Source organism: Arctopsyche grandis, chromosome 12 (genome assembly GCF_051622035.1).
Source record: "Arctopsyche grandis isolate Sample6627 chromosome 12, ASM5162203v2, whole genome shotgun sequence".
Taxonomy (NCBI): domain Eukaryota; kingdom Metazoa; phylum Arthropoda; class Insecta; order Trichoptera; family Hydropsychidae; genus Arctopsyche; species Arctopsyche grandis.
The window spans coordinates 24,687,378-24,711,529 of record NC_135366.1 but is presented as its reverse complement, the minus strand read 5'-3'; the positions used below and the strand labels follow the sequence as shown (position 1 = coordinate 24,711,529).

General features: G+C 33.1%; 5 protein-coding genes across 5 annotated transcripts; 1 reads left to right on the top strand and 4 right to left on the bottom strand.

The window, feature by feature from the left end:
- Positions 1-1,897: 1,897 nt before the first annotated feature.
- Positions 1,898-8,103, bottom strand: LOC143920477 (odorant receptor Or1-like). Its single transcript, XM_077443358.1, has 9 exons — positions 8,012-8,103; positions 5,507-5,905; positions 5,290-5,430; positions 3,894-4,062; positions 3,638-3,825; positions 3,467-3,566; positions 3,295-3,399; positions 3,065-3,220; positions 1,898-2,009 (listed from the first exon to the last, which is right to left on the bottom strand). The coding sequence occupies exons 1-9, from the start codon at positions 8,101-8,103 to the stop codon at positions 1,953-1,955; spliced, it is 1,407 nt and encodes a 468-aa protein (XP_077299484.1). The 3' UTR covers positions 1,898-1,952.
- On the top strand, positions 8,035-9,989 carry Use1 (Vesicle transport protein Use1). The gene is made up of 6 exons (XM_077442755.1): positions 8,035-8,336; positions 8,409-8,505; positions 8,594-8,720; positions 8,793-8,992; positions 9,058-9,199; positions 9,280-9,989. Exons 1-6 carry the CDS (start codon positions 8,152-8,154, stop codon positions 9,321-9,323), a joined length of 795 nt encoding a protein of 264 aa, XP_077298881.1. The 5' UTR covers positions 8,035-8,151; the 3' UTR covers positions 9,324-9,989.
- Positions 9,990-10,456: 467 nt separating this feature from the next.
- Pal2 (Peptidyl-alpha-hydroxyglycine-alpha-amidating lyase 2) lies at positions 10,457-14,586 on the bottom strand. Its single transcript, XM_077442777.1, has 6 exons — positions 14,417-14,586; positions 14,173-14,342; positions 13,903-14,101; positions 12,604-12,831; positions 10,858-11,148; positions 10,457-10,790 (listed from the first exon to the last, which is right to left on the bottom strand). The coding sequence occupies exons 1-6, from the start codon at positions 14,561-14,563 to the stop codon at positions 10,680-10,682; spliced, it is 1,146 nt and encodes a 381-aa protein (XP_077298903.1). The 5' UTR covers positions 14,564-14,586; the 3' UTR covers positions 10,457-10,679.
- Positions 14,587-17,271: 2,685 nt separating this feature from the next.
- On the bottom strand, positions 17,272-17,563 carry LOC143920475 (uncharacterized). Its single transcript, XM_077443357.1, has 2 exons — positions 17,513-17,563; positions 17,272-17,445 (listed from the first exon to the last, which is right to left on the bottom strand). The coding sequence occupies exons 1-2, from the start codon at positions 17,561-17,563 to the stop codon at positions 17,272-17,274; spliced, it is 225 nt and encodes a 74-aa protein (XP_077299483.1).
- Positions 17,564-18,946: 1,383 nt separating this feature from the next.
- On the bottom strand, positions 18,947-22,932 carry LOC143919630 (uncharacterized). The gene is made up of 4 exons (XM_077442034.1): positions 22,691-22,932; positions 20,128-20,344; positions 19,812-19,958; positions 18,947-19,642 (listed from the first exon to the last, which is right to left on the bottom strand). The coding sequence occupies exons 1-4, from the start codon at positions 22,923-22,925 to the stop codon at positions 19,441-19,443; spliced, it is 801 nt and encodes a 266-aa protein (XP_077298160.1). The 5' UTR covers positions 22,926-22,932; the 3' UTR covers positions 18,947-19,440.
- Positions 22,933-24,152: the final 1,220 nt, after the last annotated feature.

Here is a 24,152-nt window from a genome sequence, read left to right as displayed (position 1 = left end):
CTAGTCGGTGACAGGGGAGAAATTTACTCGAATTGTTCAATATTTATTTCCAAAATTCAAAGAGTTTAATTTTACGGGAGGAAAAGCCTGTTCCTCTTGTTCCTGTTGTATCCTGCTTGCGCAAATTACGTGAGTATTTACCGTTTACCATGCACCATTTTTTTTTGATCTTTCGACTTAAGATCTTTCGATTTTCGATCTTTGCCTTCCGATATTTGCGTTTTCTGTAATTTAACATTCTGTCTCGTCACGGAGACCGGTATGTAAGTGACCCAATTTTTACGTTTTTCGTAATAGCTATGTGGTTTTCAAAGCTATACACCCTATATTTCAAAGCTATACACCCTATATTTCAAAGCTATACACCCTGTATTCCTAGAACGAACTACAAGAAATTTATTTTAACAGATTTTGTATGATTTAAAAATGATTTAAAGGCGGTAGCGATAAGTCATGTTTCTGACTGTTCGCTTGCATATTTTTGTTGATCGATGCATCAATGCGAGAGAAAGAGACAGCCATATTTTCGTAAGCTATTTTTTTCGTCGCTTTTGGCGCGTGGCTATTGAGTGATGCAGACACCTGTTGGCCTTGCCTATGTGCGTTTGCGTGTTGATGCTTGTCGTTATTTTTCAATACAAAAATAGTCAAAACATGCTATAGGACTAAAACTTTTTTATGTTGATATATAAAGTGATTAATAACATATACATATATTTAACCCATTTGTATTGAGAAAAGCTGTAATTTGATTAAAATACTTGGGTCTTACTCGATCCCGGTTCGGGACACTCGTTCGATCTCGACGCTCCGTCCTTCAAAGGTTAAAGTAGAAATCGACAATCATCAAACTTTCGGTTTCTATACAAAAATGACACACACTCTTCGCACATACATATTTTTATTTATTTTATTATTTTATTTTATTGTTACAAATCAATATACACTCGCCATTGCAGATTTGCTCCAATGCGACGGGTGTACGTTAACGAAATACAGAATACATAAACAATCAGAAATCAGAAATACAGTAATACATACATATACAATCAGAATATATAGCATATAACAATTAATCAGAAATAATAATCATAGAGGCATCTATGGATTATTTTTAGATTTTTTTTGTATACAATTTTTATACATATAATAAATACGAAATTATAGAGATGTCTATAGAGATATCTATAGATTTCAGATTACTGTGTATAATTATTACAAATTATACACAGGCAGATTTTGTGACAACAGGATTAGATCTAATACCAATTTTCAGGAACCGTTTCAGCAATGATCAGATAAAATTGGCAAACTTTGATAGAGAAACGATCGATTTGGAGTCACAAAACCCCCAAATCTAACCAGCAGTGGTGAGGACTCGAACCTTTGACCTCAGTGGTGCTAGATATATACGCTACCACTAAGCCAAACTGCAGGCATATGTACATATGTACTATGTACTATGTATGTATATATACATATGTACTATGGACTGTGCGATAGAGATACATCATCTCATAAGCCGTCATTTTCTATAGCTATTGATTACTAATGTTGTGCCCGTTGAAGTTTCAACGGTTGTTTTGCTGCAGTGGGCTCTAGCCCTTCAGCGGGATGCTCGTTTATGTCAATTTTGATCAGACAAAATGTCGTATATATCAAAAATAAATGAAAGAAAATTAACTATAATAAAATAAATAAACGGTATGAAAGCATCCACAGCATCTATGGACGGCACGCCACTGATATGTATACATATATATTATTTGATATATCAATAATTTAAAACAAATAAAAATTGGATTTGATATCACAAAAACATATTATGCTAAAAATCAGATAAAGTGCAATATTTATTCAAATCAATGTGAATACATTATTTTTTTTATAACAAGTCGTGGGATAAAAACAGTGCAACAGTTCAATCATTTTTTAAGCTATCGAAAACATTTTTATTTAGTGTTGAGTTGCTGCAACACAGCAAAATACGAATATGACGACCTCAAAAGCTGCAGAAAAAAGACAAATGAATAATATAATTGAATTCCTATCATATTAAAGTATGCGATATACATATGAGCCGATAAAATTAAAAGTGGCATAAGTCCACTTTTATTCATTCCAATAAATATCTATATAACAATATTTAAAAACACTGGTGGCCTGTAATACGTTTATTCTGCTTTTCCGAGATTCTGAATATATCGAATTAAAATAAGTGATATTTGGAATTGAATTAAACAGAAATAGTGTTTTGGGAACTAAAAATTGGACTTCTGCCACTATCGAATATAACGGCTCATATATTGGGTGATCGGATAAATGCACTCAAGAGAGCCGCACTCTCGTGACATCCAAACTTTCAAAGATGCTTAAGAGGGCTGGACACCAGCGCCTTGTCCATACAAACGTATTACACTTCTCCCTTCCTCAATTATGGCACTAGAGAAATTATTTTTTAATATACTATGGATATCCACCATTGGGATGCATCTATCGTTTTATTTTTTTGATTAGTTATTTTTTATAGGAGCTAGGAGTCGCCAAACATCTATAAAATCGTCTCTTTTTTACACCCACGAAAAGTTTGATTTAAAAAAAAAATACGCGCATAGTTGCACAGAAAATATCTTTCTCATACCGATGATGAAGTTTTTTTAAAAATTGGTCCAGTTTTGGAGGAGAAAATAGGAGAATACGAAACCTCGATTTTGTCGTATTAAAATACGTATTATCTGATCGAAGCTCAACTGTCGCATTCACTCAATATATATATTGATATATATATATATATATTGTCGCATTCACTCAATATATGTATATATCGAAGAAAGGAACGGCAACAAAATTAAGGTTTCGGGTGTACAGCCCTCTTAAGGAGAACTAGCTCAATGTAATTCCACAAAAAAGCGTCAAGGGGTATTTTTATGTTATCCAAGGGTGCTAACACTTGTTTGTGGAATTCTATTGCGTAAGTTCTTCTTGAGCGCTTTTGAAAATTAGAGTTCTCGAAAGTGCGTCACTATTCAGTGCATTCTTCCGGGAACCCATATATTGATATTACCGTGACGAAGGTTTGCAAAGACAACGGAAAGAAGTTCCCAGCTCTTGTTATAATGGGTTGTTTCAATCTCTCCATAAATATGAGAAGTGTCGTCCTATATTTCTTTTCGCGATCGATCCAAGGAGAAAAATAAGCAGCTCCAGATATTTCTTCACTCTAAAATAAAAATTAACGCTTCATTTTGCAATTACATAAATTTATATTGAAGAAAACCAGACAAGAATACTGACTACAGTGGTTATATCATTTCCGATACGACATATGAAAAGTACTTGCGCTAACATTGCCATGAGATACAATATCTTTGATACAAATTTTAAACTGGCAGGACTTATCTGAAATTTATTGAAAGTATTATAAATTGTTGTCAATGATAATTAATTTACAAATATATTTTATTACCAATGTAATCTGCAGACCCGTAATACAAATAATACCGACACTAGCCGCAAACTGAGCTAAAATTCCTAAATTAAAACAACCTTCAACATTTCCCACGAATCTGAAATATATAAAAAAAATAGTAGAAAAAGAATAGCTTATTTTATTTCATTAAAAAAAATAGCAATCAACCTGACAATACTTTGATGATGACGTATACAGTCATTTAAATTATGGATAATTTTGTCATTGATTTTAAGAAGATCTGGATAAGATATGTCAAGATCTTTCTTAATCGATTTTACGCCGCCATTTTGGATTAATTTTGAGTTTAATGAACTCTTTTTTTGCATCACATAGTCCGTTGCGTAGTTTTCAATCTGAAATCCGATAGTTGATTATACTCGCGAATGAATTTAGGTATTATAATAAGCATAAAAGACTATACATTTATTAAATTGTCCATTAGGATTTCAACTTGAGCACAACCATTGGCCGTCATTGCGGTCGATAATCTATCAATGCTTATGTTGATCAACGCGCTAAACCAAATGCATGATATTTGATAAAAATATAAAAGTTCATAGTAAGGAGTGACTTCTGTTGGTAGAGGATACCTGGAATTTCATTACAATTACAAATCGATAGACAAACTTAATGGCTTTTAAATTGTAAGTGTCGGCTTAAGTGGAGTGGCATTGTTAAGCTTTGATCGGTAAATGTTCAAATTAAAATCAAATTTACGGATATTTGTCGTAATTACTAATAAGAAATCAAAATCGATTTGAATTTATTAATTCATATTAATTTAGAATAATTTAATTTATTCATTAATTTAGAACAATTTAAATTATTATTAATTAATTTAGTCTTGAGCAACTCTCATCCATCCCACCCCATACATTTTCCTGATTTCGTCTATCCATTTCCCTTATGGCCTTTCCTGTAACCTTTTACATTCTCTTGGGTACCATTCAAGTACTTCTTTCATCCATCATTACACCAACTACCTTTCTCATACGTACTTTTAACCCACGTATTTCGTTTTCTATCTCTCCTCTTTATGCCGAGCATACAGTGTTCCATACTTTTTGAGTGCACTTAAGCAACATTCTGGCGTTTATCTGCATAAGTTCTGGAATACTTATAGAAGTAAAAAAAGCGGAAGCAAGCAGATATGAGGCTTGTAAAAATATAATTAAATTTGGATGAAACTTTATTAATTTACATTGATAATATAATACTAGTGTGATACCCGATGAAATATCATGGCATGTGTGTTGGCATATTAAGTTATTAAATTAATAAAAATTAAAATAAATGTGTCGGTCCTGTGTTCGATCTGCACGCGATCGAATTTTTCCCAAATACCTTTTAAATATATTTAATTTAATATTTAATTGTTTAATATGTAAAAAACGGTAAAAACTACCTACATACCTACATATGAACAATATAAAACACCAATTGAAAAATTCATTAATTAAATAAATTTTCAATAGATGGCGCTAAATGCTCAGAGACTAATTTGCCTAGAGGAAACATTGGTAGCAAACAGTATATACATATATATCTAGAAGTTTTTTCTTTCATAATTATGTATATTCATATATTATATTCCTACATTTTGTTGACAGTGGTTTAGCTGTGACGTACATATGTATGTCGAATCTAAGCGACTATTATAGTATGGCCAGCGTTATCGCAGATACACAGATACACACATGCACAAATAGACACACACACACAGAATAGTGATATTATATGTATATATGATAAATAATTATCATCAGCCACAAAGTGCATAATTTACTGATAATATATTTGATATAAAATAAACCTACCAGGCTTTGAAAGGTAAAACTTTTTGTTGTGGCCCAGCATCTATGAGTGGAAAAATAGCCCAAAAAACAATAGTAAATGATGACATGAATATGAACAAAAAGAATTCAAATTTTTGTATTATCACACTTTTTTTAATTACTCTACAAATAAATAAAACACATTATATTATATCCAAGATTAAATTTATAACGATTTTTTCTAGATCAAATTACATACGCCCATTGAGTTTCTTTTCTGGGGAAAAATATATCTTCGTCCATGTTTTCGATTAAATTTTCAATGTCGCTTTTCTTCCAAGTGAAGAGTATGATTTTAACGCACAGTGTGGCTTGGGTGAGAAGAAGAAAGGATGCTTCGGCGATTTTCTCAATATCGCCCCAAGCTTTCGCCATGTAGATGATTTGGAACATAGCGTATGCATATTGCGTGGCGAACAAAAAGAAAAACGAATACATGAAATATAAATATGGATGGTTTTCGCGTTTCCATAAACCGAAGACATAAAGCACAGCGAGCGGATAAGAAAGGTACGTTTCAGTTAATTTAATTTTTGATCCCTTAGCTATCTCTTTTGAAGCCATAGCGCTTGTGGTAAAAAGTGATTTTGAAATATGTCTATGTGAACATATTTATATAGCCAATTTGATTACTACCATAATTGATATAGGCAGTGACGTCCCTAGTAAATTTTATCTGAACATAAAATGTTTATTTTTCAAGCAATGCTTTACGTAATACATACATATTTAAATATGAATGCTATTGCAATAAGCTGACTGACTAGCATATCAATTAATATCATAAATTAATATTACAAAACATGGTAAATAGAATTCAAATCATCAGCTGGTTGTAAATAATACGTATAGCTTTAATACTATGCAACGATAGCAGAGCCCATACTCACTTAACACATTCAGCCCGGCGCATGGTTTCATACATTTGCCCATGTGGCGGCACTGTCACGCGTATCGGCACCCAATTACGCGTGACGGCATTAAATCACTTTATATAATGAGTTGTCCCTAAATCTTTAGAATTTTATAGGAATTTTAGTGTTGGGGTGCTCAATGAAGTGGAAGCGTAAAATTATAGTCTGCTATAGCACTATCCGCGTGGCCACCGGTGGTACACGCCGGGTTGAACGTGTTAATCTGATTTAGCAAATGTTTTTCAGATAGACTTTACCTGGTAGAGAAAAGAAGCATCAATCTACAGCGTTGACTTCTGTTTACAATATATGTACATATGTACATATTAGAGAGTGGCGTGAACTCATTTGTAATGTATATTCTAAAAATCAATGTACTACAAAGTATAAAAGGACGCCACTGAAAACTGATAACGTGTTCATATATGCGCTCATTAGCAATAAAAGATAATGACATCTAATTTTTAGAACAATTTGAAGAAAACCTCGAATGATGATCCGCACTAAATCGATTCATACCTGTATATTTACATACATACATATGTATATGTACATTTTTTCAAGTATATAATCAAGTCTTATGACTTATTTATGACAACAATATGAATAATATCAAAACGATATAATTTTTGATTCAAAAATTGATCAAAAATTAATTGTCAACAAAATAATTATTGATTTTATTTAATAGCGAATATGAATACCATCGAGGGTTTGGGTCATTGGTTATGTCACACGGTTCATGTATTTATATTTATTTATTGGGTCTACCTCACAGGACCGAAAGTGAAAAAGTTGAAAAAGCAAATATCGGAAGGCAAAGATCGAAAATCGAAAGATCTTAAGTCGAAAGATCAAAAAAAAGGGGGCGTGGTAAACGTTACTATGTATGTATATATAATCTATATCAGTGGCATGCGGGGAAATTATATTTCTTTTTGTCATACAGCCTTGTTTAATGTGCGCGCGCAGGATACGGGAGGAAAAGCCTGTTCCTCTTGCTTCTGTTGTATATCCTGCTCGCGCAAATTATGTGAGGATGTGCGATGGGGGGGGAGAGAGACTTTTACCGCACGCCACTGATATATATATACTAACCTTTTTTCATATGTATGCATGATAAACGAATATTTTCGACTTTTTCACGGTCACTCTTATTTATTTATTTTATTTATTTACATAAATATGTACATATATGTATACCAGGAATGCCTAACAGGTAAACCCCATTGCGCCTTCCTAGTCGATTACAAACAATGCAGCCTTTTTATTACATGAGTCGCTGAAATACGAGACACAGAAAAACTCGAAATTAACGAGACATCTATGAATTTTGTACATAAATTTTATTGTACATAAATCATACTAAAATAGTGGTGACAGAGTGGGTTGGATGGGCTTTTAGCCAATGAAATCAGAAAAATTGGCAAACTCTGATAGGAAACGGTTACGCATTACATATGATATATTTGGAATAAATTGTTTTCAATCAAGGTCAATTCACGAGATCGAACCCGGTGACCTCTCGGCGTTAGGCAAAAGCCCAACCTGCTAGCTTAGTGGTTGGGCTTCACTATAAAATAATTGTATACTAGCCAACAATTATAACGTTTCCCTTACTAATATTCTATTAGTGAATTATCTTAGTGTTTTCATGATATAAAAAAAAATCAAATATAAATTTGGTGTGACAAAGTGCTATTAAAAATTTTATAACTTTTAAAAAACAATAGAGATTTTATGTAGTTACAAATTATTCGAAATTCGAATTAACGAGTAAGAGCTTTCACGTGGCACAGCTGCAGTTGGCTCTACTGAAAGTCACATTTGACAGCTGACAGTTGACGTTTGAATGTGATTCCAACACATCATCATATATCATCTACACAGCAATTAGTTATACATTTAACCAAAAAATATATATACAAAGATGTCTGAAGGTCAGCGATTGACACCAGCTCGCAGATCTAGATTAGAAGTAGACGCACGTCGGTTGCTGGAACGATGTGAGAGTCTTGCAAAAGCAGCCACACCTGGAAATCCAGCACCTTGGAGACTGCCCAAGTACCTAGAAGCCTTACAACTCATGCTCGTCGATCTGCATCATCATCCCTCGTATGTATTGACTTATTCTTTAACTTAATCATTCTTTTGTTCATTGCTAAAATGTGACCTATTTGTTATAAGGAAACCCTCAAAAGATGTATTGGCTGACTATAATAGAAGATATGCATTCCTACAGGGTTTAATTCTTACGACAAAATTAAAAAATCCTGCACAAAAGGTGGATATCTTTTTTATTTGTGAAACAAATGAAGTTCGTTCAAATTTATTTGAATAATATTTTTATGTGTATATTTTTATATTATAAGGTTATGGCGGCACAGTATCTTGCTCATGGCACAACTACGACCAGTTCAGATTCGGCTACGCAAGAAATTCATCAAAAGACTACAGTAAAATACGGGCAAGAGCTGAAGTCAGAATTGTTCGGAAGCGGTTAGATTTTGACGAGTCATATAGATGTAGAAATTTAAATCAATAGTTGCATAATTTGTGTAAAACTTTCAGATAGCGACGATGTTTTAAGACATCGAAATATTTCCAAATCGCCAAATTTGAATGGACTGAACGGGACTGAAGATTTGGATAACGTGCTCCAATATCATCACAATATGCAAGAGAAGGTCGCTGAGAATATGTTAATGTTGACTAGAAATTTGAAAGAACAGACCCAATTAGCTAGTAAAATTATTAAAAAGGACACTGAGGTAATTGTTGTTTTTCTTTTTTAATTAGATTATTTTTTTTTTGTATATAATTGATTTTTTTTTAGATCTTGAAATCATCATCACAACTCACTGAAAATAATATGACCTCACTCACTTCAGAACATGATAAATTGAAAGAACATACAAGTAGAGCTTGTAAATGCTGGTTGTGGATTATAATTAGTCTCGTTATGATGACTTTCATTAGTATGTATAAATTTTCAATATTGATACAGTTTTTAAAAATGTTATTAAACTTTGTTATTGACAAACGTCTTCTTTTTCAGGTATGGTTTTACTTATGAAAGTATTCAAAAAACGTATTGTATAATTGTATAACGCTGTAGATGTACATAAATTATTGTAATATTGTTGATTTTGAAAGCTTTAAATTTTGGTTGTGGCTATTTGCAGGTACTACATCAGCGAATTATTGGCTATTTGCAGGTACTATATCTGCGACAGGCGCAAAACCTTCTGCGCATGCGCGTGAACTGTCACGGTCAGCGTGTTTACTGTTAAAATTTTGTTTTAAACCTCTTAAAATTTAGTTCGAACTCGTAAAGTGACGTAGAGTAAAAAATATAATCCAAATTAGTTAATATTATTAATTGTTAGAAAATTATTATCATATACAACGTATAATACATACATACAAGTACAAGCTGCGAACTAGCTGAATGACATAAATCTATTGTAATAACGTGCGAAATTTATTTGCCTCATGTATAATGAACGATTGATTAAACAAGTCTAGTATACATTAAATGTAAGAAATTATAATCGGATTATAAGTTAAAGCGCATGCGCAGAAGACTTTGCGCCTGTCGCAGATATAGTACCTGCAAATAGCCAATAATTCGCGGATATAGTACCTGCAAATAGCCACAACCTTAAATTTTAACTTATTTTTCCATTAATATGAAATTATTGTTTTATAATATTCTGATCTTTCTCTTTTTTTTTATATATATAAACATATTGAATAAAATCATACAAAAAAAAAAAATATATATATATGCATTGATTGAATTTTTTTAAATTTTTATTGATTCACTTATATAAATTTAAGGTCTATTTACACGATGAACATTGTGTTGTTAAACTAATGTGTGTCAATGAATAATTTTATTTTACTTTACACAGGTATACACATACATATATTGTATTAATAAAAATTCTATTTAAATAACATCAATTATAATTTTTATCAGATATGTATGTATACATAAAAAAAATATACATTATTATTTTCTAATACACATATTTACCTTTTGATAATTTCTATACGTTTAATATATTCATGTATGTATTGTACTTGTAATTTATTTCGATCTGATGAATTGCTTTGTTTTCACATTCCAAAAACCATTAACGACATTCCAGTTTATTAAAAAATTTGAATTAAAAACCGACCCCGTCTTCGGCATGGTCTAATCCAAGCATTTAAAATTGTTTCATTCTACTTAATCTCATTTATTCTACGAGTTTATTCTAGACACTAAAACAGTGCAATACATATTATATTTCAATTAAACAATACGATGGTCCAAAGTTTATTGTAAATGCATCAGCATCATCGTCGGAATGTTTGAGTTGTGTTTATAAAACATAAACCGTCACTATTTCGTTTGTATCTGATTAATTTCAGTTATAAATTATAATTTGTTTCCATTTAATTTGTTTATCAGTTGTCGATGATCATTTCAAACTTCCATATTTTATTTGGACCGATTTCAGTCACGTACATATATGATCCGTTGTGAGTGATTGCTATTGAATGCGGATTGCTGAAACCCTAAAAGAAGAGCATTATTTAATACTGTCTATCATATTTATTATTTGTTTTACATTATTATACTTACTGTCGACGGTTCCCAATGGTCGATGATGACTTCAGATCGAGGGTCGATTGTGAATCCTCGAACGGGTATCATGGGAGAGGTCGGTCCGTTGATGGCATAAACCAAATCGCCGAGTGCGGCTACAGCGAACACTCGTCCAAGATCTGGAGCTTGAATGGTGGCTGGTGGAGATGCGTATTCCGAGTAAGAACTGCTGCGTAGACCGGCTTGCGGACAGACTACTCTCATATTCTCCCTGTCGGCGACACATACCAGATCTAATTGTTCCAAAAGAGCTAAACCATGAGGAACCTGAAAGTATGACAAGTACAATTACTAGACAATCGACTTAAAGTCGTAGCAGCAAGGAGCGTTATAATGCAGGATGCAGATAGTATATAAAAATTATTATTTTGAATAAAAATACCAATAATTTTATTTTACTACCGCCATCTATGTATAAAATTAATGACTACTAGACGTCAGCGAGATTAAAAATCTTCGATCTTGAAAGGCTTCTTAAACGATATTTTATCTTTATCGTAATGGCGGAGGATCCATTTACTTATATATAGCAATATGGCAGAGTATGAAAACGATCGGATAAAAGGCAAACTTTTTCCTGAATTGTAATCGTAAGTGAAACGTAAAGGAGGTATGTAAAAATAGTAGATAAATGTACTTGGCGTTGCCCAAATTGAAATTTATTTAAGTGAAACTGCGTTTGGGTGTTCCCTTAATTAGACAAATATATTCAATTAGTGTTGTACCCGATGAAATATCATTGCATGGGTGTTGACATATTAAGTTATTAAATTAAAATAATAAAAGATATGTGATCAATCCGCACGTGGTCTTATTGTTTTCAAATACATTTTAAATATATTTAATTTAATATTTATATTTAGTCGTTTAATATGAAAAAAATATGGTAAAAACTTCCTACCTATATATAAACTATAGAAAAATAAATTAATTAATTGAATACATTTTTAATGGATGGCGGTAAATGCTCAGAGACTTAGCGATGTCTATGAGCTTGGAGAAAACATTGGTAGCAAACAGTATATACTATAGAAGTTTTTTTTTTTTTATTATATTTGTATTATATTGTATACATTTTGGCATTGGTGTAGCCGTGACGTATATACATATGTATGACGGGTGACCGTAAAAAAGTCGAAAATGTTCGTTTACCATGCATACCTATGAAAAACGGTTAGTATATATATCAGTGGCGTGCGGCTTCCCCCGTCGAACATCCTCGCTTAATTTGCGCGAGCAGGATACAACAGGAACTAGAGGAACAGGCTTTTCCTCCCGTATCCTGCGCGCGCACATTAAATAAGGCTGTATAACAAAAAGAGAGATAATTTCACAGCATGCCAATGATATATATTATATATATACATAGTACCGTTTAGATTATCCAGTAAAAGGCATAATTGGAAGTGGGAATTCAAAGAGGAGCATTTGGGGTGTGAAATTTGGTTTAAAGTTATGCAAATTGCTGAATTAATTGAAAGGCATATAATGGCAGATGTTTCTCGATATGAATCTAGTCAATTAATAAAATGATTTTAAATAACTAGAAGAGATTGATAGACAAATACATACATAGGCGACGAGTATGATAAAAAGTTAAATTAGCAATTAGTTATAGAAAAGAGACAAATTAAGACTATTTATTTAGTAACCGTGAATAAGATTGGAAGGATTTATGACCAGTGTATGGTGATTTAGTATGATTTTATGTCTACTAGTTACCTCAAGTGATAAGAATTCTGGTGGTCTTGGCATGACTCTCAGTAGACCACCGGCTGCGTTGAATTTCAGTATTTGATTGTTGCAATAGCCGTCAGCTACAAATATTTCGCCCGTCGAAGCAATGGCTACAGCTGTTGGCATACACAGTAATACTCGTCCTCTTCTAGGATAGCCGTCTCGGAATCTTTCACCGAGTGTTAGCTTTGGAAATTTGTGACTCGGAGAATACTGAAACATTTACAGATGTCTGAGACTTGGAAAATTGAGTATAATATAGAAACAATTTAGATAAGTACTATTATTAATTTGGTAACAAACTGAAAGAAAGCAATCGAAGAAGTCTGCGCATAAATCTAAAGAAGACAAAATTTATGATAGTAGATAGAATGCAAACAGACACCGGGAATCTAACCTTGGATGGAGAGGTGATAAAAAATGGATTGGCAGGAAATAGTTATCTTGGAAATAGTTCAGTGGCGGATTATCGAACAGCAAAATTGGCGCATATCTGTGGCCTCTAAATTTAAGGGGCCTCCAAATCCATATACATTTTTCCATATAATATTGGAGTTTACGACTACTTTTATTATGTAAAGTACAAAGCTTTGCGATAATAGCTCTCGCTGTCGTCGATTGTTTGGCCTTTCTAGATAAATTTCACTGCTACAAAAGAGTATTCTAATTAATTACATTAAAAATTGGCAGAATATCGGAACAACTCGAAGAACAGTCTTCTGAAAGAACTGAAGAGCAACTCCCTGAAAAGAATGAATATCAACCTCTTGAAAAGGCCGAAAAACAGCCCTGTAGAAGAAATGATGAGCAGCTCTCTGAAAGGAACGAAGACTAACCACTGGAAAGGATCGAAAAGCAGCCATGTAGAAGAACTGATGAAGATCCCTTTGGAAAAATTAATGAGCAGCATCCTACAACGTCTGAAGAACAGACTCCTGAAAGTACTGAAGAACAGTTTTCTGAAAAAGAAAATGAGGAAGAAAGTAAAGGCGAAAATGATACTGTAATGGCTCCCAATGATTATCCTATGGATTTAGCATTGTGACCAGAGCATATATCTGATCATATTCACTTTATGATTAGTGGGGGGGGGGGGGGGCTCTAAATTACGTTGCGCCTGTGGCCTCCGAAACGCTTAATCCGCCACAGCTTGGCTTCGAAACATGCGCATGTGAATATCTTCAAAGACCGATGCGGATATCTTCAAATAATCGACGAGGTGGTCGCCAACGTCCAAGGCATTAACAACAAGAAGAAGAACAAACTGAAAGCAAACAAATGTACCTTGAAAACTTGATGCATCGCCACATCAGTGAGCCATATATTGTCGTGTCTGTCTACGGTCAACCCGTGTGGCAAATAAAACAATCCACTTCCCCAAGAGCTGACTACGGCTCCCGTATTCGGATCTAGAACCATTACGGTGTCTTTCTGAATGGGACCATCCTTATGGTGTTGGTATATGTGTGACTCGTTGAATGAACTGCAATGTAAATTTGATTTAAAAGCTTATACAGTAAAGAAGTAATCACAGTATAATTGGTATCGTGGAACCTTTCATCCCAAATTCGATCTGCTCTGTGGAATATGACCGGCTGTCCCTTAGAATTGATCGAAACAGCTGTTATCTGTCCGACGTCCAATGGCTGCTTCGGCCAATCTGCCACTTCTTTAGGCCTTGGAGGACTAGACGATAATGTATCTATCTCTTGTTCTGGCTCTTCCTGAAATATAGCGTATATGTAAGGTAAGTACTCCATATGGCATTGGTCGATGAGTTGTTTCAGTGTATGCTAACGTTTTGAACCAAAGTCCGGCTGGAGAACAACTGTCGGATACGGTTGAAGAGTTCATCTTCATATTCTCGCTGGGCTTGGGATTCTGGAGGGATTGCAGCGACGACAGCAGCCACAGCACCAAATAGTAATATTAATTTAGGAACCATCGCACTCGATGGCCGAAAAGCTACTGACTTCGTGTAAAGATTGTTTGTGTCGAGACTTATTCGGTATTGATTTTAGTTGGATTTGTAAGGACGCGCACGCGCGACGCAGAAATAACGAAAATAGCAATTTCCCCTAAAGTGGGATATTAAATCTTATCTAAAAATTGATTAATTGCTGTACTGATTATATTTGAATGAAAACTGTAGATTTTCATAGTGGCCAAACAAATAAAAATTCAATTTTAAGACGAAATTTTAATTATTTAGCGTAAATTTTGTATCGCAAAGTTTATTATATACCTATTGTGCTGTAGATTAACATTAGAATAATATAATACTATGATTACTAACCAAATTAAATTAAATTGTAAAATAGAAAATGATCAGTAGATCAGTAGCTATTAAAATAGATATAAGATGTATTGTGAACATAATTTCGTAATAATAAAAAGCATGTAAAAATCAAAATCAAATATACCTTTAGATATCAAAAAAAAAAAAAAAAAAAAAAAAAAAAAAAAAAAAAAAAAAAAAAAAAAGAAAAAAAAAAAAAAAAAAAAAAAAATATCAAAAAAAAAAAAATGAATCGCATTTAAACTACCAGCCAATTAAGAAACCGTATCACAGTGTTTAGGTAAATTAAATTGTGTGTTAGGCAAGGATATTGTTACGTATACTAAAATGAGAGGTTAGTAAAGAGCCGCCGGTTAAGTGCAATCGAATTAAGCCGAGGCGCATCCCTGACTCTGTGCGACCGTTATAATTGGTTTCGAGGATTATCTGCAAACTAAGTGCAAGTAAGCTAAACAATGCGGCGATAGCGGTACTCGGTCGCATTCCCATGGAGTTCTCAGAAGTGACCCATACTGTGGGTCTGAGTGTCGTGGGAATGCATATCCGAGTACGTGACCATGACAATAGGTTAACAAATTGGACGACGAAGATGTCCTGAGAGATCTACCCCTTATAAGGCGGTACTTAGGCGATATCAAGACATTCTGGACTGAGCATTGCCAGTGTGTGTATCTCCTTAATCATCAATAAATGCTGTGAAACGACTTTGGCCTTTTACTTGGATCCTCCACCCTACGCAACAATATCAATCAATTTCAATAACATTATTCAAAAAAGCAAAAACTAAAATAGCAGCAAGCAGATACAGGTCTTTCATTCCAAATTGACCCGTTTTCATTTAAAATTAAATCTTTTTCATTTCAAATTGACCGTTTTTCATTTAAAATTGGCATTGATGAACATCAGATGAACATATATGGCATAAATTCTTAATAACTTTCATTCTCTTGAGGTGCAGATGAATTAAAGTTTTCTTTACTTTATTTATGTATGTACGTAGTAACAATAGATGAAGTTTTGTGATCATGCGAAAATTCGAACTTGAGATTTTGACTGATTCTATCTCAGAATCGATCACTGATCACGTTTTCATGATCTAAAAAATGTATGTCAGTGTATTTTGGGGATTTTTTTGATTATATGAAGATAAGTTATTGAAATAATATATTAACAAACATGGACTTTCTGAATAAGAGTACATATTTTGGTAAATAAATAATTGCATATGCATTTTAGGTTTCATTTGTTTCGTGAACTTTTTAATACAAATATCAATTTTATTTAATTAAATAGTTTTATTTAAATTTATAAATAGATCATATGTTATTTTATACACCTTCTTTTTGAACCCCGTTTCTGCAATATAATTAATGAGGTAAAGTAAAAATATTTAAATTGATATTCATTTCAGTTCAAAGAATACGAATATGCGCAATAAATAAATACGAACAAGTATATACTATAGTTGTATATTTTAAACAGTTCATGGATGCCAATAATAATTAACTACAACACGTAACAAAATATCAAATACATTACATACATATATTCAATAATAAAATAATACACACATATTTTTGAAGAATTCCTGATTACATTTGTATATTAAATGTAAAACTTCATCGATTTAAAATTGGCAGTGATTTTTTTATATTATCACAACCGCAGTAAAATTAATATACTAAAAAAACACATGTATTGGAAATTAAATACTATGTACGTGCGATTATAGTTACTATACTTTTGAACACAATATTTTTACATATTGATAGTCAAATCCTACAATTTTAGCTTGCTTTGATTATATATTTTATATATGTATATGATTTGCGAAATTGCTATATCGACATCTACATAAATACAAATTATATATACAGTACTCCTATGAATATGTGCATTGAAAAAATTAACAATGTTATAAATATTTCAAACGTTTCAACATTTATAAATGATTATTATTATATTTGAGCATACTCATCCAATTCTACATACGTTGAATTAAATCAAACTAAAAATAAATGTGAGCTTTTCCTTCTACATTGTACATTAGAGTTCGATGTATTATCGTATTATTACATATATATGTATATATAAATAATAGGATGGATTTTTAAAGACTTTCTATTAGTAACTGTCGTTGATTTAATTTTTGTTATTATTAGATATATGCAGTGCTTATTACTAAGTGGCTTTTTGAAAGGTTAAGATTTATTGATTACATTACATTTGGCAAATTAGGACCTTGCTACATACGGTAGCACATTTCAGCTACCATTGAACGTAGTAACTGTAAATGAAAATTGTAGGTACGCATAGTGTGACTAGAGAGCGAGTTTTGAATGTGTATTCAGCAACTAAGTCTCGCTCCAACCGGAGTCAGGTTGGGTCCAAATGTAGCCCGTGCCCGTCATAGAGCAGATGGCGTTGTAGTATCGTCCCGGACTCCTACAGTACGACCATTGGGGACACTTGCACCTGAACAGTGTCTGGAACTCCTCCTTGCAGACCTCGTTCCACCAGCAAGTCCGCTGAAACGTTATCATTCGAATCAATCGACATAACCTGTTAAGCCACGTTCAGAATTTCAGATCATACTTCGGTCAGATATCCTTTGACGGAGTGGTCCGAATAGCTCCTCTTCGACATGACCCTGCCACGGCACATACACGTACACAAAGCGACGAGAATGACGAAAGTTACCTGAAAACCGACGAATACATTTATTTATATAATCCTCTAAGAGAGTTAAATTCAATGAGAGTTGTTACAATTGGTCGTACACTTTGCAGCTTTAGCATAGTCTTTAGTCATAGGTTCAACTGCTACTTCTGAAGTGTGCTTCAGGTCCACTCTCACAAATTGCAAGTATTCCGCGCTGTCCTCGCCCCCATTTTCGGATGAAAACACGCCTTTGACATTTAAGATGCTTTAGAAGCTACCTCAGGCAATATTCAACCTTAAAAACCACCCCTACAAGCTTCCCTATTGAAAGTTTCAGACATTGTCTCTTAAGACTATCTGGTATAATTTGAGACGGTGAGAATTTTCATCTTGTTTTTCCGGAAGTGAGAACTCTATCGGAAAATCGTCGTACTACAATAAATTCCAAATTTCAAAACCAAAACACAATTTTGTAAAAAACAAACAATTTATTACATGCAAGGTAAATCTTTGCATTCATACAAGTAAATAAACAAATAAATAATATAATATAAACTATTATATACATAAATTATTATGGCGCTATTAAATATATAATATGACTATCACACGCTTATAATACAATATAATTTAAAATAAAATAAATAACAGCCCATTCCTATTACCGTTCACTTCCACTATGTATTTTTGACCCACATATTATGTACGTATAATAAATAACTATGACACATTTGACATATTAAATACATCGCTATACATACATATTTATAATTATATATTATCATTATAATATGAGAATATGACTGATATTCCGTACGATACAAAATTATATAATACACACTAAAATCTTTTCTGGCACATTGAATTGATTATACACAGAAAAATAATAAATTAACATTCGTTATTTACAATCAATCAACAACAACAAAACAAGCTTTATACACATATTGCATAGTAAAAAGGTATCTAAAATTCACATTGGTTGAACGTTTAACTCTCTAATGTCATTATTTAACGTTATCTTGGTCACTTCCGGTACATCGACGTCATCGGAAGCATCATCTTCCGATTTGTGATCCTGCTCTGCGTCTGCCCTGTAAATATAATTATCTTTTTAATATCAAATATTATTTATAAATGTATTTAACTTTTTACTTTTACTTTTATTGATTTCTAGAATTTCATAATATTAAAATTATGTTTCTATTACATATATATTTATTTGTTTCAATTTAATTTGTTTAAGTTTAACAATGGTATTCTTTTAGTATAAAAAATACTGTAATATTGAATGACATCTATAGAAAAATATATCAAAGATCAAATTTTATCCTGGCTATTCTTTATATGGCAGTACACATTTTAAACTTTTTTCTTTATAAATGGACATCCATAATTAAGCAAACATTACAAATAGTTTAAATTCCAGGAAAAAATATACAGCATTATCATAAAATAAGATTATTGTAAGAACCGATTGAAATATTTCTCAAGCTGACTGACATTTAACTCAGTTTTTAACCACATGAAAATTATAGTGACCCATAATATTTTTCTGTGTATTAATCTACATCTTAAGCAGACATAATTTTAGAAAAACATTTATGACACTTCAAAACGATTAGTTCAAATTAATCTAGCAATTAATACCAACATTTACCGTATTTTTCGATCAAACCTAGCATATGAACGAAACGTATGTAATTACGTTTTAATTACTATTACAGCAACGTTTACGTTAGTTTAATTTCAAGCGCCGATGAATATAAATAAACAGACGGTGTTTACAGTGAAAAAAGCAGGTGACCTTAATAGTATTCGTAGCGAATATATTATATGCAACGCGAATTGAATCGAAGCATCTAAATTTTTTTGTTAATATATATGTACATATATGCAAATTTATAAACATACGCATATTTGTTCTTCCTCGGCAGAAACAGTGACTTGGGACATTCTTTGTAATAAGGCCAGCACTCTCCGGGTCCATCCGAGTCACCGGTGCCTGCTTTTTCAGCATCTACATACTCTTTGAGCATTTCACTGTAAGGAGATCTGCTAGCTCTGAAAGTATATATAAATTTTGTTTGAAATTTGTATACTCAACTGTATAATAGCTTATTTGATCACATTGTAAAGCGTTCTATTGTACAAAGTACACTTAACATGTATAAAAGTTTAAAAGTATTCATAATTTATATCACAGTTTAATATATATCATGAATATAATTACGTGAAGAACAATTTTAGCATCTCTCCCAATAGTCCATAGTTGTACAAAGGATGAGCGTGGACTTCACAGATGGCTCTCAACAAGCAGGCCTTGCCGGAAAGTCCAAAGTTGGTCAACATATCTTCAACTGCTCCGAACAAAATTGCTCTGAAAAAAAAAATCAATTAACACAGATCGATTAGATATATAATTCAAACAAGACGAGCAACTGGTATGTATTAAAAACTAGTGCTTCAGCGTCTGCCAGTTTTTGCCTTCGCCAAAAAATAAGACGAGTAGCATTTCAACAATAAATTGCTAAGTATTGTTTTCTAACCTTTCTCCTCCGTGAAAATAGTGCAAGAGTTTTTTCTCCTCGTGCGGTGGAATCGAGCTTTTTTCGCTCGATCTTTTCCCTCTCCTTTTGTCCAAATACTGGGCTACAAAATTGGCTAACATCCCACCTGCTGCCCTTCCGAATGATCTTGAAAACAGCGGCGGCAACGTTCCATAGGGATTCTCGTTATCGGTCAATCCCAATTTGTCGAAGTCGACTGAAAAATTATTCAAGATTTAAACACTTTCCACGATTGACTCAAAACACACAAAAACCTGTCGAATCATAATAATTGTTGTGACGAAACACCTGGTTTATACATTAAGTTGCATAACTTTCATCACAACCATCGTCATAATCCCTAAATGAGGGCATCCAAATAACCGGAATAAAATGATCACCGGTTTTCAATGAGTTCCTTAAGAGGGCTGTACACCCGAAACCTTAATTTTGTTGCCATTCCTTTCTTCGATATATATATATATATATATTGAGTGAATGTATATATTGAGGGAATGCGACAATATATATCAATATATATATATATTGAGTGAATGCGACAGTTGCGCTTCGACCAGATAATACATATTTTAAATCGACAAAATCAAGGTTTCGTATTCTCATATTTTTTCCTCCAAAACCGGACAAATTTAAAAAAAAATTTGATCATCGGTATGTGAAAGATATTTCCTGTGCAACTATGCGCGTATTTTTTTTTAAATCGACCGTTAAATAAGCACGCTGGACTCTTTTCGTGGGTGTAAAAAAGAGGCGATTTTATAGATGTTTGGCGGCTCCTAGCTCCTATAAAAAATAATTAATCAAAAAAATAAAACGATAGATGCATCCCAATGGTGTATATCCATAGCATATTAAAAAATAGTTTCTCTAGTGCCATATTTGAGGAAGGGAGAAGTGTAATACGTTTGTATGGACAAGGCACTGGTGTCCAGCTCTCTTAATAAGGGTGGATAGCAGCGTCACTTTTGAATATCGCTTTATAAAAAATGTTGTTTTTGTTTCTGTCTTCGAGCTAAAGCCCGAACTATGACGAAAGTGAGTGAGAGTGTGTGTGCGCGCGCTCTTTGCATCGAACACATATTCTCTAGTGCCATAATTGAGGAAGGGAGAAGTTTAATACGTTTGTATGGACAAGGCGCTGGTGTCCAGCCCTCTTAGTGTTCTGCGAATTATAATTATAAGTTTTAATATAGTTATTGTGTAAGTACACATGTACCATGTATTTTTCATATATATATACATATATGAATATAAAATTATAATTATAATATTAAGTAACCTAATCAACCAAGTAAATTTTGTCAGTTTTCAGTTTTGCATGGTTTTGGTTTAATATGTTGGATGCCCTATCCTAAATATTTATTTATAAACAAAACTACACATACATAAATTATATTTAAACAAAAACTAATTTATATTTAAATATATGTATTATATCCAAAATCACACTTAAAACTTAACATGTTATTAAAATCAAACGTCAAACAAAACGTTACTACACAGGTAAATAAATTCAATAAAATCCTACAAAACATTTCAAATTAAATCTACATTTATTTGAACACTTCTGTAGCATGTCCAAGTATTCAGGTCAATCGCATCAGTAGAGGATCGATTATAGTTTGGTTGTATAAACTTTTAATAGATTTTCGAGCATGACATTACCATAAATGCCATTTAGTGAAAGATCTTGGAAAATGCACTTTTTAGCAATTTTTTTTCCATTTAAACGTAATAGGAAGTAAATCACAATAATTTATCTAATCACATGTATGTATGTATGTATATGTGTGAAGTAAAAAGTTATGATTCAAATAAAAAAAGTCATTCTAACGGGATAAAACAGCTATAAAAATAATCAAAGCCACTAAAACAATAGTTAGTTATCTATTGACTAAGTACTAAGTACTAGGTAAGTTCTGTTCTAAGGTTACAGCACACGAACACATCAAAATTCTACAATAATTAAATCAAACGTGTACCAACTCTTAAAATCAAAGGAGAACTTTATCGTCGAGCCTGAAAACAGTAAAAACAAGTATTCAATACGCAATCATTTCATGGAAACATCAGTGCATCTGATTGAGATGGGTCATCAAACTCAAAATGTAGAAGTGAAGCTGTTTACCACGACGAATAGAATCATCAAGTCATAACATATATGTACACGCAATCCTAATCACCATTAAATTGTAATTTTCGATGTCGTTGACGTCACTTGACGTGCATCTTGATGCTTTCACGCGATCTAGATCAGATGCACGTCACTTTACAGTCTATGTATGTATGTACATATATGTAGAAGAGCAATAGTTTCGTGAAAACTCGAATATCGATGAAATGTGTATGATAAATTAAAATTAGAAAATTGAAAGATTTTTCGATTATTTTTAACAATGTTAATTTTTTTTTTCAACAAAGTTCAAACCAAAACCTTTTTTCATGATGAAATCGTCTTACATTTGAAACATCACAGAGAAATATATTTTTTAAATATGTATATCCAACATAGTAATATCAACTCATAAATGATTATACTCACTGGTGAATGGTAAACTGATTGTGATGTTTGAGAAGAAACCCTCCGGTGGATTTCTGATGAAGGGCATGGAGAGGGACGGAGCCAGGACGAGAGACGTTCCTGGAGGGAGTGCCAATCGGCCATCGTTGGTAACCCACAGGATCCTCTTCTGTCGGGAATGGGGCACATCCTGGGGGCGGAGCGCCCACGCAGGACCCAACGCCAAACATACCAACAATATGGACCGCACTTCCATTCAAAATCTGAAACGTAAAAGATAATTTGTTTTACATCATTGACAGATTGAATCATTGGAAAATGCCTTGTGAAGCTTTGCTACGAAAAATTATACTGGAATTTGTCGTGAAGAGCACACATTTAAGGTCTGTTCATACCTATCCAGCACGACCCGAATCCTGCAAGTATCATGCAAGTACGGACAGTATTCTTTAGTACATTCTATATGGACGCGCATGTATGCGTAAATGCGCATGCGCGAATGGAGTATGAATACGTCCATATAATGCACCAAAGAATACTATTCGCACTTGCAGGACACCTGCAGGATACGGGTCGTGCTGGATAGGTATGAACAGACCTTTAAAGGGTCGAAAACAATGGAAGAAAAATCGAACAAGAGTAAACTGCCACTTCCGGTTTACGGATCTTCACTAAACTTTACACGTTAGTTGTATAAGTAACAGACCATATTAACCAAGTTGTATATTAACCAAGTATTTCAGCTTGGGTGACGCCGGCCAGCATTGATGAATAAATCAACGTCAACGCTAAAAAAGTCGACCGAAGTTTAAACTGACAGTTAATTGAGCTCATCGAAATGAATAAACAATCAGTGTGACAGAAGCGAGATGTCTTTTATGTCAGACGCGACAGTGATTAGATTTTAATTGCAACTAAAAAGTGACCCAAATACACACAAGCTTAATTTTTATGCTCGTTTTGAAATATCGCAAATTCGCGACGCTATTTTTTCTACTTTTTTGACATTGTACAAATTCAGCGCGGCAAAATAAATATAAAAAATAAAATATGTAATTATAATTGGACGTTTAAAGTGTTACGAGTAACATTCGCTTGCCCCCCCTTTCCGACTCGTCTTTCTAATTACTCCATTTTCATTTCAATCCCATTTTGGCGATCGCCATTTCGTTTATGTCCTATCGTAATAATGGCGGTTGACCGTGAATTTAAACGTCACACGTCACACGTCACACGTAACACGTCATGACGTTTGGAGAAATTCGCATGAAACTTGGGTTTGCGTGTTGAGTGCTTTTTTTTTAATTCGTCATTATGGTCGTTGACGTTACGTTGACGTCGCAAGCTTTGCATAATGGTATGACGTCTGTCGTTATGCACGCGATGCAGTTCTCATTCGGCGTGAAACATCTCCCCTATCATCATCATCATTCACCATTCACTGCTGGATGAAGGCCTTTCCAAGAAGCTTTCACTGGTCTCT

Bases quoted from the DNA above. Each gene is read 5' to 3' on its own strand.
- Use1 (XM_077442755.1), top strand. From the start codon at position 8,152: ATGTCTGAAGGTCAGCGATTGACACCAGCTCGCAGATCTAGATTAGAA. The intron at 8,337-8,408 runs GTATGTATTGAC...ATTTGTTATAAG, and splicing joins GATCTGCATCATCATCCCTC to GAAACCCTCAAAAGATGTAT. The intron at 8,721-8,792 runs GTTAGATTTTGA...TAAAACTTTCAG, and splicing joins GTCAGAATTGTTCGGAAGCG to ATAGCGACGATGTTTTAAGA.
- LOC143920477 (XM_077443358.1), bottom strand. From the start codon at position 8,103: ATGATATATGATGATGTGTTGGAATCACATTCAAACGTCAACTGTCAG. The intron at 5,906-8,011 runs GTGAAAGCTCTT...ATGTTCACATAG, and splicing joins GCCAACTGCAGCTGTGCCAC to ACATATTTCAAAATCACTTT. The intron at 3,826-3,893 runs GTATAGTCTTTT...ATCGGATTTCAG, and splicing joins TAATGGACAATTTAATAAAT to ATTGAAAACTACGCAACGGA.
- LOC143920475 (XM_077443357.1), bottom strand. From the start codon at position 17,563: ATGTCGAAGAGGAGCTATTCGGACCACTCCGTCAAAGGATATCTGACC. The intron at 17,446-17,512 runs GTATGATCTGAA...ATAACGTTTCAG, and splicing joins TCAAAGGATATCTGACCGAA to CGGACTTGCTGGTGGAACGA.
- LOC143919630 (XM_077442034.1), bottom strand. From the start codon at position 22,925: ATGGAAGTGCGGTCCATATTGTTGGTATGTTTGGCGTTGGGTCCTGCG. The intron at 19,959-20,127 runs GTTAGAAAACAA...TTTTTTTTTCAG, and splicing joins TATTTTCACGGAGGAGAAAG to AGCAATTTTGTTCGGAGCAG. The intron at 19,643-19,811 runs GTAATTATATTC...ATATACTTTCAG, and splicing joins ATGCTAAAATTGTTCTTCAC to AGCTAGCAGATCTCCTTACA.
- Pal2 (XM_077442777.1), bottom strand. From the start codon at position 14,563: ATGGTTCCTAAATTAATATTACTATTTGGTGCTGTGGCTGCTGTCGTC. The intron at 11,149-12,603 runs GTAACTAGTAGA...TCATACTTTCAG, and splicing joins CAGAATTCTTATCACTTGAG to GTTCCTCATGGTTTAGCTCT. The intron at 10,791-10,857 runs GTAAGTATAATA...CTCTTCTTTTAG, and splicing joins ACCATTGGGAACCGTCGACA to GGTTTCAGCAATCCGCATTC.